Genomic DNA, 12,807 nt, shown 5'->3' on the forward strand with positions numbered 1-12,807 from the left:
GCACTCTGAGCATTCAGGAATCATTTAAGGTCCTTCATGAGCCAGATCCTCTCCATCAGTGTAAATCAGCGTCAGTTCATTGCCTTCAGTGGAGCAATGCTGACTTACAATCTGGTCCCAAGTATCATGTCAAGAAATAAGGTGCAGTGGTGGCTAAAATACTGAGGCAGCTGGGAGATGCATTAGCCCCTGAAGGCCATCGCTCAAGTGTTCATCACCCGTGGTTGGGGCCACACTTTCAGAAAAGCCCAGTGCCCATTTAGGGTATGTCTACACTGCAGCTGAGCGTGTCGCCACTCAAGTGTATGGCTTTGGTGTCACCAGGGGCGGCTCAGGCTGCCCACCCACATGCAATTACATCCGACCTCCTGGGTACATACTTGCATGGCTAGCCTGAGCCACCGCCCATACTGCTTTGGCAACACTGCCCTAACTCAAGCAGACCAAGCGCATGTCTGTCTACCTGCGCTAGGAAGCACCGTGCCAGCTGCAGTGTAGACGTATCCTTAGGCATCTCAATAAGGGCAGATTTTTACAAGAAGTGGCTCATTGGGTGCTGACCTCTTGAGAATCCAGCCCTACGTGTGCCAATGGGAGCTACTGGGTGCTGAGCTCTTATGGAAATCATTTGCAATAGGCAGCAGGTACAGTGCTATCCACACAATTGCATCTTCTCCCAATCTTGTATGCAGCAGCCTGATGGTCAGAAAGGCCTGGTGCATGCTGTGTCTGTACTGGACGTGGTTCTGTGCTGAACGATCTCTTGCATATTTTACATTGTGCCATGTCCTGGTGGTTATTTCGTTATTCTGAATCATTCTAATAGATCCCTATTTGATTCAAATGCAGCAACAGCCGACAAGAAATAGTTAGTCCCCAAAGGATTCTTTAAAAAAACCCTGTGAAAAGCATCTATCACCATAGCACACACCCCCCAGGAGGCGTTCCTCACAAGAACCGACCAGGATGTTGGACCTTTTGCACTTTAGTAGCGTACCAGACGTGTGCCTTTAGATTTCATTTTCAGGATATTGTTTGTTAGAATAATGCTGTTCACCAAATATCTGCTTTTGTCTTTCACAGGTAAAGCTTTTGCATTAGTCATAATGTTAAGCTTTAGATATGAGAAAGGAGCCTTTTCAATAAGACATTGGCTTTTGTGATATCTGGTAGCTTAGGACAGTTCTACTGCAGTTTAGATGCTCTTCCATTTACTTTTGCACAATTTAATCTGAATTCATTTGTGATAATTCTGAACTATCCTGATTATTTAGGACAGATTGTGACCAGCTGAAAATTGACTCTCTCACACCCTCTTTTATACCTACAGTGATAAAAGTGCAGTCATTTCTGCAAGAATTTCAGCCGTTCCTGTTTGTGAACATTAATGATACAGCAAAGATCCAGTGCTCTTACAAAGAAAAATTAGTAGTAGTAGATATAGCAGTTCAGTGGTACAAGAGACGAGAAGGTGAGGCACCCTTTTTATTTAAGAGATGCTCAGATAATCAACAGATAAGTAAAGTTGCTTGTGTATCGGAAGGACACACCTTGACATTGGAGATCCGCAATGTCCAAAGGAGTGACTCTGGAGTTTATTACTGTACCGATTCACACAGTATCTTCTTGACCTTCAGCAAAGGATCGACATTGATTGTTGGAGGTAAGGAAACAGAACTGAACGCTTAGAAAAGAAATTGAATGACAATGCAGACATATTTCATGTGCACGTTAATATGTAAAAAGATGGTTTGACCACTTATTAAAGAGTCCGTTGTTGAAAGAAAGGCTGATTGACCCCCAAAAAAGAGCAAGTAAACAGTAACTGCTGAAAGAAGAGTATATTTTGCATAATTAAAAATATGAAAATAGCAAAAATGAACTCTTAAAAAATGTCTGTCTTATTCCTGCTCTGGGCACAGGTTGGGAATATTTTAACCACAGAGCCATGCTAGTTTCATTTAATGTCTTGAAATTAGGAAATGTTTTTAGGACTACACCAGTTTCTAGAATTTCACACATTTTCCCTTCTGCTAAGCGCAAAATACGTGTTTAGTTTTGGCTGGATAGCCCTTCATTTTTCAGATTCTTCTTATTTTCTTAATGTACGATACCTTTTTTCATTTGAGCTTCTTTCATCTCAATCAAACTGCAGCTCAGCTGAGCATCACACTGAACTCTCTGTTTTACTCTGCTCAGACAGTTACACCACCAGCAGTCAGGTGCTGCCTCTGGCTCCATCTCCCCGCAGCCTCCTCTCCAATGGAACTGCTGACCTGGCTTGTCTGGTCTATGGAGTTTCCAACCCAGTCCAAATTTCCTGGAGTGTTTCTGAGGCTCTGCAGGAAGAGGGGCTGATGCATTCACTGAAAGCAAAAGATGGCTCCTCCATGTTCATAAATCACATTAGCATCCCCATGGAGATCTGGACCAGTGGGAAGAATTTCACATGTGAAGTTAAATTCAACTCTTCTGGCAAGAGTGTTAAGAAAGTTGCGAGATATATTGAAGGTGAGAGATTTTATATTAGCTTCTGGGACTAGCGGGGAGTAAGATTTATAGCACTCTGAGAGCCTGGGACATAATGAGCGTATCACTGGGACTCCTTGGCACTATGTTGATTAAGATGGCAATTAAATAGGAATGCAAAGAGACCATGGTCAGACCTACCTAATGTATTTTGTAATTGGAGAAAGCTCTTACATATTGGGTAATATTTAGGAGCAGGCTGATCAACAGAGAATTTTGGGAAAGGATAAAGAGTAATTCCAGTGCTCACAAGAGAGTAATTTTCAATAGAAACTGTCAGACCAACCACACCAGAATTAAATGTCAACCAGTGTTAGAGGAAGAAAGGCAGAGGGGGCCACTAGGGGCAGAGGAGAGCTGATTTCTGGTCAGACGTGGAAAGGCGATGAGGTGAGGAGAGATCTACAGGGAGGATTTTGTAGATGGCAGGAGGTGCAGAGAAGATTCTCATTACAGGAGAAATAATCAGCCTAAGGAAAAGGGCACAGGAGAGAGACTGAAAGGCGCTGAAGGCTCCCGTAGTCTCGCTCCTCAGGGGTTATGTCCCATGGTGAAATGGGGTCCAGGAGAGAGGAGCTGGATGCAGTGGAATCATAAAACTCTTAGCTCAAGTCAGCAACTTGTGTCTCTTTTCTGGCTTCTTCCACAGCCCCTGCCAGGGAATGCACATATCACATTGTGGGCCTTGCGGCTGGTGCTGGTCTGCTGCTGCTGCTGGTGTCTCTGAGTCTCGTCTGGGCCCTCTGCCCTTCCATTCTAGGTAATAAACACAGCCCAGCCCAGACACTCTCCTGCAGAGAGAAATCCTACTCCCCTGCTTGCTACTGGGGACTGCAACTGCCCCACCCCACACATGAACACACTGCAAATGTCACAAGTGCCAGGACTAATCTCAGAACATTTGTTTTCTGAATTTTCAGTTTCCTGTGTCGGGAGAGCATCTTTGTTCTCAGTGACAAAGGGAGTGCTGTAGAAAGGCTTCTACTGCCGATGGCCCACGCACCTTGTCTGTAGTTCACAAAGAGCAGTAGCATTTCTGATGAGCCTCTCTCCATTTGCCATACATGGAGGTGCCCTGCACACATACAGCTCAGATGCACCATTAGTCGATAAACCACAGTTGGGGGAGTGACAGTGGAGGAGGAAATTTTATTGTTGTCTGTTTGTTCCAGGATTCCAGCCCAGGATCTCAGCACCTCCAGCTTCACAGGAACACCCGGTAGGGCACTTCACAAACGATCTCTGTCCAAATGAATGTGTGTGTCTCAGGCATTTCTAATTCATCCACCAACTTGGGCACTTGAACTGATTGATCTACAAAGAGAAGGTGTCAGTGAGGTCTAGCTGTTAGAGTAGCAGAAGGGGAGCACAGAGTCGTATTGCTAGCTTTGGTAATATACTGTGGCAAAGCGGGCAAGTGAATTACCTGCTCTGTGACTCAGTTCCCCATATATAAAAAGTACATAACAAAACATACTGCACAAGCATGATGGGAAGTTTAATGTTTGTTTGTTTCTGACTGTACCTCTTACAGGGTTTTTGTGTGGAGGTGGGAACATTTTTGGCACTTAAAAGATAAATAATTATAAGCAATTATATTTGTAAAGCACATGAAGATTTTCCAGTGACAGGTGCTATGGATCTCTGTCCTCAGTAGTAGACATTCCATTTACACAGGTTTAGATCTGGGAAAATATTATCAGCTGGTGAGTTCTTAAAGTGAGAATCCAGCGATGGGTTTCATTTTGGTAACACACCCAATTTATAGGAAAAGTAGAAGAATAAGAGATGAGAGGAAATTCTTCATCAAGCTAAATGCTTTTGGATGTTCAGCTCCGTCTCAGGTTGTATCACTTAATTTTACAAGGAGGTGGCTAATTTTACTAAATGTCACAAAACAGGATGGAATCTTATACGCTCATCTGGATTTTGATTCACGGAATCACAACAGGCGCAAGATGCAGCGATCGGCGAGAGGAAAAAGTGTAAAACCGTGAACTATCTAGTGCTGGGGAATCCACACGTGGGAACTGATGGCTGGTTCTCTGCTGATTGGAAGCAGACAGCTGGAAGAAGGCTCTTTCTGTCTCATTAAACTTTCTTTTTATTTTCTCCACTTCTCTGTTTAGAAGATAAAAGTTAGAAAATCCCCAAAGAGTCCAACCTCATCAGGTGGGAAATCTCAATTTGGGATAGAAAGGCATCATGGTATAGATGACTTTACACTTCCCTTGTGTATTAGATTGGAAGCTCTTTGGGGCAGGGATTGTCTAATTGTTCTGTGTTTGTGCAGAGCCTAGCACAATGGAGTCCTGGTCCATAACTGGGGCTCCTGGCTGCTATGGTAATACCTTCACCATCATCATCATCCACCCCCCATACCCTCCACAGAGGGACCCAGACACCGCTGAACAGCTGCAGCTTCCCTGCACAAACATTGAGGCCAGATGGTGGCATCCTGCAGAAGGGACGTGCAGCCCCCTGCTGTTCAGCAGGCACGTGCTCCCTTTGCAGTAACGTTACACGGACGTGCGATGGGATTCGGAAGGGGAAGGCTGGATGCGGGAGGGGCTGTGAGGGAGGAGAATCTCTCCCCAGGCCAGTGCTGGACCTGCTACCCCACTGCTTCCTCTGCAGGCTGCTGCTTTCCCCCAAGGATGAGTTCCACAGGCCCCATGTGCCAGCCCCTCTGCCCCATCCCACAATAACACACATTATCAATGGCTGGAGCTTTCCTAGTGTCAGAGCCTGCACGCTCTGCCTGTTTTGATCACTATTGGTTGTTATTCAAGCTGTCATTCTGTCACTCATTAAAAAGAGACAGCAACCCCACTGGTTATGTTTGTGTTGCCTTTTTTACGTGTTCAATGCATCAAACTCAGCTAATTGTGTAATAAGAAAGGTGAGCTCTTAAATCCTTTAGGTCAAATTCTGCTCTGCTTTACAGCAGTGTAAATCTGGAGGAGCTCAGTTGCATTCAGTGGAGTTACTCTACATTTACACCGCTATCTCTGAGAGCAGCATCCGGCCCTTTCTATCTTATTTCATATCTGTTTCTTTTGAAGAATGATAAAAAAAAATGTGTTCCACGCCACTTGTTGCACACGCATCTTCGAATATGGTAAGAGCTGTTCTAAGAGGACTGGGATCAACATTCTCCATCTCCACTAAAGGCAGGAGAAGAAGTCATGGCCTTAATCTGCAGCAAGGGAGTTGTGGTTAGATATTAGGGAGAACTTTCTAACTGTAAACGGAGTTAAGCACGAGAGCAGGCTTCCAAGGGAGGTTGTGGAATCCCCATCATAGGAGGTTTCTAACAACAGGTTGGACAAACACTTGTCGAGCACAGTCTGGGTTTACTTGGTCCTGAACTTGATGACTTTTTGAGGTCCCTTCCAGCCTGACATTTCCATGAATGCCAATAAATTGAATGACTAAGGGCCTGAATCTGGTCCCGTGTTACCCTGAGTACTGAACCCAGCGGGGCTGCAAGATGGCCCATATTGCCATTGAAACTTAAAATTGTGGTCTTGAATGATTGGTGACTTGAACTCACTGACGATCTCATGATACTTTCTGCAAGAGAAGAGTAGCTGGCTGTGGTACCTTGGCCACCTTCCTATTTGGGTAATTGCTGGGGCTGGTTGGCAGTTTTTAGAAGAAACATTTCTTTGTCAGAAAATTCCGATTAATTGAAATGGGCAATTTTTATGGGAAAAGGGCTGGTTTTGATAAAAAAAAATTTTTACTTGGGCAAAGTTTTTGAAAATCGTTGAAATGTTTTATTTCTGTATTTTGCAAAATGAAAAATTCCAGCTTCCCAGCTCAAAAAAAGAAAATACTTCAAAACAATGAAAACAAAACGCTTCCATTCACCCAAATAAAAAATTATTTTCGGTTCAAGAAAATTATTGAGATTTTGACTTGTCATCCCAATTTGAGATTTTTTGAAATTTTTCCTGTCTTAAAAATTGTTGTGTGATGGGAAATCCATTTTCTGTCTATTTTCTCGTAATTGCATCACTGTAAAATGGCTCCTGCAGCTGCAGTTGACTATGTTGCTCCTTTTCACTTCCTGCCCAAAACTACTGTGCAGTGTTGCTGTAGGGCTATGACATGGCTGCCTCCCTCCACCCCCACAGTGGATGAAGAGGTTTTATTATGCAGCATAAGGGCCCAATCTGGCATGGTGCTAAGCACCTGCGGGACACCCCCAACACTCAGCAAAGTCAAGGGCAGTGGTGGGTGCTCAGCTGCTCTTAGGGTCAGCACCTACGTTCAGTTCCTTAGCCCTGCACATTGTAAACATTGTCCCTGGGATGCTCAGAGCAGTGAATAGGGCGTTGTACCGTTACCAAGCAGTGTTACTGGGAGGGTCATAACAGGCCCTTGCAGGAATTGTGCTCGGGATGTTGTGCTTGAACAGTGTTATGATTTCTAGGCGCTTATCTGTACCACCGCTGACAACATGCTGCCTCTTAACAGCGAGCCGGGGGACCTGATTGTCATTTGCACTAAGCCCCTTTCCACCATGGCAATGTACCGAGGCCTGGAGGTGGGTGTGACTGTAACTTATGCTCCTCTAAACTCCTCTTTACACTGGTGCAAAGGGGAAGTTGTGTAATTGTGAGTAATGCCCTTGGGCTAGAAATCCTGCAGAACCTTGGCCAGTCCAGCCGTCCTTCGTCAGGCCAAACTCCTGCTTCCATTTAACATTGCCTCAGTCAGGGGCTAAAGGAGTTAGCCCAGGTGGTTACCCAGCAATGGGGGCTGGAAGGGGGCGGAAGGAAGAAAGAAAGAAGATGGTCCCCTGCATTAGAGAGCTGCCTGGAATGGGTTTGTGACAGATCGATTCCCACTTTTCCAGGGGAGCTGCATTGAGTCAGTGCAGCCTCAAAAACGGGGCACTGTCTAAGGCAAATGTGGCCACGTCATTGAGGGAATCTGTTCTTTTCTGAGCCAGTTGCTCTATTCGATAGTCCATGTTGCCTTCTATTGTCAGCTGTGTCAGAAGGGTCAGTGAGAGATGCACTTTACTTCTATCTCCCTACTTTGTGAAGCCAGACACATTTTTCTATCCAGTCCTGTTGAGTTCATTTTTAGCCAGGTTATTGCTAGATCCAAGAGGAGGCGCTTAGCTTCCAATGACTTCAGTAGGAGTGAGTCACCTGACCCTCTTAGCCATGTTTGAAAATCCCGCTGGGCACCTCTCTGCATCTATAGCAATCTAAATACCTTTGAAAATCTGGCCCTAAGTCACTTTTGAAAATGGGACTTGGACACTTTTGAAAATCATATCCTTCATCTTATTTCTCAAAAATGTCAGAGGTTTCAGTTTGATGATTTAAAGTGCTATTAAAGTCCTCCAAGCCGAGACTCCAAATGATTGTTACAAATCAGCTTTGCACCATCCAGAAGTATGGTACATTAATGGACCAAACATGGAAGACTGGGGAGAGATTTAGACTGGGACTGTCAAAAGACTTAAGTGATTTAGGAGCATTTTACTTGGAAAGTCACGTGGTTTGTTTATACACATATCCATAGGAGACACTGTGCCATGTTCTGGATGTTTAAAGTTATTCTAATTCATTACAGCACATCCCTGTGCTACTGGAATGCAAAGAATTTCTACAAGAACCCTCTGTAGAGTCCTTAACCCACCCATCTAGTATCTGTCATTAGAGCACAGCCTCCTCAGAGGCGTTCCTCACTGAAAATGAGCAAGACCCTGTATCCACTCACTGCAGCAGCGAACTAGGCATCAGCCTCTGGGCTAGTGTCTCAGGATTTTTCTTTTCCTCTTTTTACAAAGATGATCTTTGCCGAGTATCTGGTTTTATCTTCCTTAGGTAAAATGTCTGCATTGAATTTTGGAACTGAGAAAACAGCCTCTTCAATAGGATGTCAGCGTTGAACATCTATCATGTGTTTGGAAACTTGTGCTGGATTTTAATTTCATTGCCATTTACTTGTACAAAGATTTGCAGGTTTTTTAGCATTTAGTTTGCAGAACATAAATATTATCAGATGAAGTATATTCTATTCGTGTCCAGTTCTTCTGTGGCAGTGGGAGACCCGCTGGATACTGACTGTAACAATGTTTTATTTCTCCAGTCCTAGGAGTGAAGTTATTTCTCTACCAGACTCAGCAGATCCAGTTTGTTGAAGTTGGTGACACTGCAAAGATCCACTGTTCCTCCAAAGAAAATCTGGAAGGAGGAAGTAAGATGTTTTGGTATTTGAGAAGAGAAGGTGAGACACCCACATGCATTAAAAGGTGTTTGGATGATCAAAATGTAAGTAAATTTACTTGCAAACATGAGACTCATGGCTCAACACTGGAAATCAGAAACATCCAAAAGAGCGACTCCGGCATTTACTACTGTGCATTTAGATACAGCAGCTACCTGCTTTTCGGGAACGGATCCAGGCTGATTGTTGGAGGTAAGGAACCATAGCTTGTTTAAGGAGGCTAATGACTGATTGACAAAGCATATTTCATGTTCCCATTAAAATGTATGAAGATACCATAGCTACTGAGGAACTGTTAAAAGGAAAGCATGCTTTAAGCTAGAAAGATCAACTGAACTGAACTATGAACGCTGTGGGCAGAGACGGAATATAATATGCATATTTTTTGTAACTAAACAACTTCAAATTTGAAATGCTGAAAATAAGCCTTTGGAGTTTCTCTGTTACTGTTGAAGTCCCCCAGGTAGGGAATATTTCTAACTGAAGAGTCATTACAGCATGAAACAATATTTTGAGTTAATTATATGTTCTTACGAGAGCATCTCCTTATAAAATTTTAACACAATTTCCCTTCTGGGTAGTGCAGATATTTATTGCGCTGTATCCTAGTTAGTGTTCGCATGGTGATTTAATATTTCCTTCCGGAGACTTTTTTTCCTTGAATTATTGTCTTAGTGAATGATTGCATGCAGTGTTGTAGCTGCAAAAAAGTATGGGTTGGATGAATGGACTATAAAATGGATCGAGAACTGACTAGAGCATAGGACTCAATGAGTAGTGATCAATGGCTCCATGTCTAGCTGGCAGCCGGTCACAAGTGGAGTGCCCCAGGGGTCGGTCCTGGGGCCAGTTTTGTTCAACATAGAATCATAGAATCATTAATGATTTGGAAGATGGGGTAGATTGCACCCTCAGCAAGTTTGCAGATGACACTAAGATGGGGGGAATGGTAGATACCCTGGAAGGTAGGGATAGGATACAGAAGGACCTAAACAAACTGGAGGATTGGGCCAAAAGAAATCTGATGAGGTTCAACAAGGACAAGGGCAGAGTCCTGCACTTAGGACGGAAGAATCCGATGCACAGCTACAGACTGGGGACCAATGAGCTAGGCAGCAGTTCTGCAGAAAAGGCCCTGGGGGTTACAGTGGATAAGAAGCTGGATATAAGCCATCAGTGTGCCCTGGTTGCCAAGAAGGCTAATAGCATATTGGGCTGCATTAGTAGGAGCATTGCCAGCAGATCGCAGGAAGTGATTATTCCTCTCTATTCGGCATTGGTGAGGCCGCATTTGGAGTATTGTGTCCAGGTTTGGGCCCCCCACTACAAAAAGGTTGTGGAGAAGTTGGAGAGAGTCCAGCGGAGGGCAACAAAAATGATTAGGGGGCTGGAGCACAAGATGTATAAGGAGAGGCTGAGGGAACTAGGCTTGTTTAGCCTGCAGAAGAGAAGAATGAGGGGGGATTTGATAGCAGCCTTTAACTACCTGAAAGGGGGTTCCAGAGAGGATGGAGCTAGGCTGTTCTCAGTGGTGGCAGATGACAGAACAAGGAGCAATGGTCTCAAGTTGCAAGGGGGGAGGTCTAGGTTGGACATTAGGAAAAAGTTTTCACTAGGAGGGTGGTGAAGTACTGGAATGGGTTACCTAGGGAGGTGGTGGAATCTCCATCTTTAGAGGTTTTTAAGCTGAGGCTTGACAAAGCCCTGGCTGGGATTATTTAACTGAGGTTAGTCCTGCTTTGAGCAGGGGCTTGGACTAGATGACCTCCTGAGGTCCCTTCCAACTCTATGATTCTATGTACTGGTCCTAAGATAAAAGAGAGACAAGGTGGATGAGGTAATAACTTTTATTAGACTCACATCTGTTGGTGAGAGAAGCTTTTGAGTTTAGGCAGAGCTCTTCTTCAGGTCTGAGAACGACACTGAGTAAATTCCCAGACCTGAAGGAAGAGCTCTCTGCAAGCTAGAAAGCTTGTCTCTCTCACTAACAGAAGTAGGCTCAATAAAAGATATAATCCGTCACCCACTTTATCTCTCAGAGTGAAAGTTTAACATCTTTTATCAGACTGCAGTTCATCTGATACCACACTGAATTTGCCATCTCCTTCTGCTCAGACAGTTATACCAACAGCAGCTGGGTGATGCTTCTGGTCCCATTTCCACACGGCATTCAAGCCACTGAGACAGTGAATCTGGCCTGTGTGATCCATGGAGTGTCCAGCCCAGTCCATGTTTCCTGGAATGTTTCTGGGGATCTTCAGGAGCAGGGGCTGACGCGCTCAGTGAAAGCCAAGGATGGATCTTTAACGCTCATAAATCACATTAGTGTCCCCAGGGACACCTGGGCCAGTGGGAAGATTTTCACGTGCGAAGTCAAATTCAACTCTTCTGGCAACAGTGTGAAGAAAAGTGCCAGGTATCCTGAAGGTGGGTAATATAATATTGGAGTCAAAGGGAGACTCAGAAGTAAAGTGTGTGTGAATTAGCCACAATCACAGCTGCTGCAATGTAATTTTCCATTACAGAAAGCTGGAATATTTCAATGTCCTTATTAAAAGCAGGCAGATTTGTGGAGAATTTGGGAAAAGCTAAACTGAGACATTAGAGGAACTCCAAGACAATGTAGCTCTGGTTTCTTGAGGAGCTGTCACACTGTTTGTACCCATAAAGCACTGTAAAGACTTAAATAACAACAGCTATCGATTGGGGAGAGAGGAATTAAGAGCCAGGATTGGAAGTTAAAACCAAAAGATGTAATGAATAGATGCAAACATGATTCTCTCAGTGCCTGATGGTCCACTGATGTCAACTTCTTCCACAGTCCATTCCAGCCGGTGTGAGTCGCAGATGGTTCGCTTTGCAGTGGCCATTTTCCTGGCGGTGTTGATGGTGTATCTGAGCCTGGCCTGGATCGCTGCTATTCCAGTCCAGGTAATCAACACACTACAGTCCATCCCAGCTGCGGAGACCTACCTGTAGCCCAATTAATAGTTTGGCTGATTTCTCACAAAATCACAGATTGAAAACAGCTCTACTAGTTCCTTCTGTTTTGTCTCTACTGAACATTTATTCCTTCCTACACACCTGTAACACAGCAGCTCTTCCCTAGAGAAGAGTGCTATATTCAGCCAGGCTCAGTGCTTGGAAACGCTCTTGCATCTGATGGCTGAACACACTATTTCTATCTTTCATCATTTGCTTTGTCATGCGGGGCAAACGTGCCTGAAATAGGCAGGGGAAACTCCCATGGGAATCTCCGAGCAAAATGAGTTGGGATGGAAGCCAGTAATGTAAATTACACAGTAGAGGGCTTGTTACTCCATCAGTTGTAAATGCACAACTCCCACTGAAGTGATAGGAGAATCTGGGCCTGGGTAAAAGTTGATCAGAAAACAGCTGTAAGTGGTGAAGAAAAACTTTACTTTGCATTAATGTGCCATTGACCTCATCTTCAAAACCCATGAGTTTAGGCTGCAGGAAGTTCTAATGCCCCTGTAAATCTGCAATATCTGGATTTGGCCTTTTTTGTCTGTCTTGTAAATTCAGTAAAAACGAAAGCGACAGACTCAGAGGAGTTAAATTGTGCATTAAAGACTTTCTCATTCCTAAACTCCTTTTTCAGCCAAGTGCTAAACTTTTGAAACAAGATTGCCATGATGGTTTCTGTGCTAATAACATGCAGTTTGCATAAAGGAATTTTAAATAAAGCTTAACAGCGTGTTTGAAAACGTAACCCATTGTGTCTAATTTTACTAAATGTTGTCAAACAGGGTCAAATAATTTATGCCCAACCGGAGCTTGATTCAGGGAATCACAGCCGGAGCAGGGAGTAGTGACCAGTGAAAGGGAAAAAGGGGAAAATCATAAACCACCCAGAGATCCAAGCCTGAAAACTCACCGCTATTTCACTGCTGGTCTCAATGACTGTAGCCATCCTGTAAGGTGTTGTCTTTCTTTAAAAACTGTTGGTTTGTTTTTACTGCTCTTTACTTCTGCTACATGTGGCTCAGTTCCAAAATGTAA

At 44.0% G+C, this 12,807-nt stretch overlaps 2 protein-coding genes across 2 annotated transcripts; both read left to right on the forward strand.

The window, feature by feature from the left end:
• Positions 1-1,046: 1,046 nt before the first annotated feature.
• Positions 1,047-5,350, forward strand: LOC137167460 (uncharacterized). The gene is made up of 6 exons (XM_067569629.1): positions 1,047-1,083; positions 1,331-1,663; positions 2,200-2,511; positions 3,146-3,289; positions 3,702-3,748; positions 4,431-5,350. The coding sequence occupies exons 1-6, from the start codon at positions 1,047-1,049 to the stop codon at positions 4,524-4,526; spliced, it is 969 nt and encodes a 322-aa protein (XP_067425730.1). The 3' UTR covers positions 4,527-5,350.
• Positions 5,351-8,316: 2,966 nt separating this feature from the next.
• LOC137167405 (immunoglobulin kappa light chain-like) lies at positions 8,317-12,475 on the forward strand. The gene is made up of 5 exons (XM_067569535.1): positions 8,317-8,381; positions 8,647-8,976; positions 10,900-11,211; positions 11,606-11,715; positions 12,407-12,475. Exons 1-5 carry the CDS (start codon positions 8,345-8,347, stop codon positions 12,473-12,475), a joined length of 858 nt encoding a protein of 285 aa, XP_067425636.1. The 5' UTR covers positions 8,317-8,344.
• The last annotated feature ends 332 nt before the right edge of the window (positions 12,476-12,807 follow it).

This window comes from Emydura macquarii, unplaced genomic scaffold (genome assembly GCF_026122565.2).
Source record: "Emydura macquarii macquarii isolate MOO-44397 ecotype Brisbane River unplaced genomic scaffold, CSIRO-AGI_Emac_v2 contig_2924, whole genome shotgun sequence".
NCBI lineage: Eukaryota > Metazoa > Chordata > Testudines > Chelidae > Emydura > Emydura macquarii.

Coding starts and splice junctions, on each gene's coding strand:
- LOC137167460 (XM_067569629.1), top strand. CDS start 1,047: ATGCTGTTCACCAAATATCTGCTTTTGTCTTTCACAG. Junction 1,084..1,330: donor TCTGCTTTTGTCTTTCACAG/GTAAAGCTTTTG, acceptor TTATACCTACAG/TGATAAAAGTGCAGTCATTT. Junction 1,664..2,199: donor ATCGACATTGATTGTTGGAG/GTAAGGAAACAG, acceptor TACTCTGCTCAG/ACAGTTACACCACCAGCAGT.
- LOC137167405 (XM_067569535.1), top strand. CDS start 8,345: ATGATCTTTGCCGAGTATCTGGTTTTATCTTCCTTAG. Junction 8,382..8,646: donor TCTGGTTTTATCTTCCTTAG/GTAAAATGTCTG, acceptor TTATTTCTCCAG/TCCTAGGAGTGAAGTTATTT. Junction 11,716..12,406: donor TCGCTGCTATTCCAGTCCAG/GTAATCAACACA, acceptor CTCCTTTTTCAG/CCAAGTGCTAAACTTTTGAA.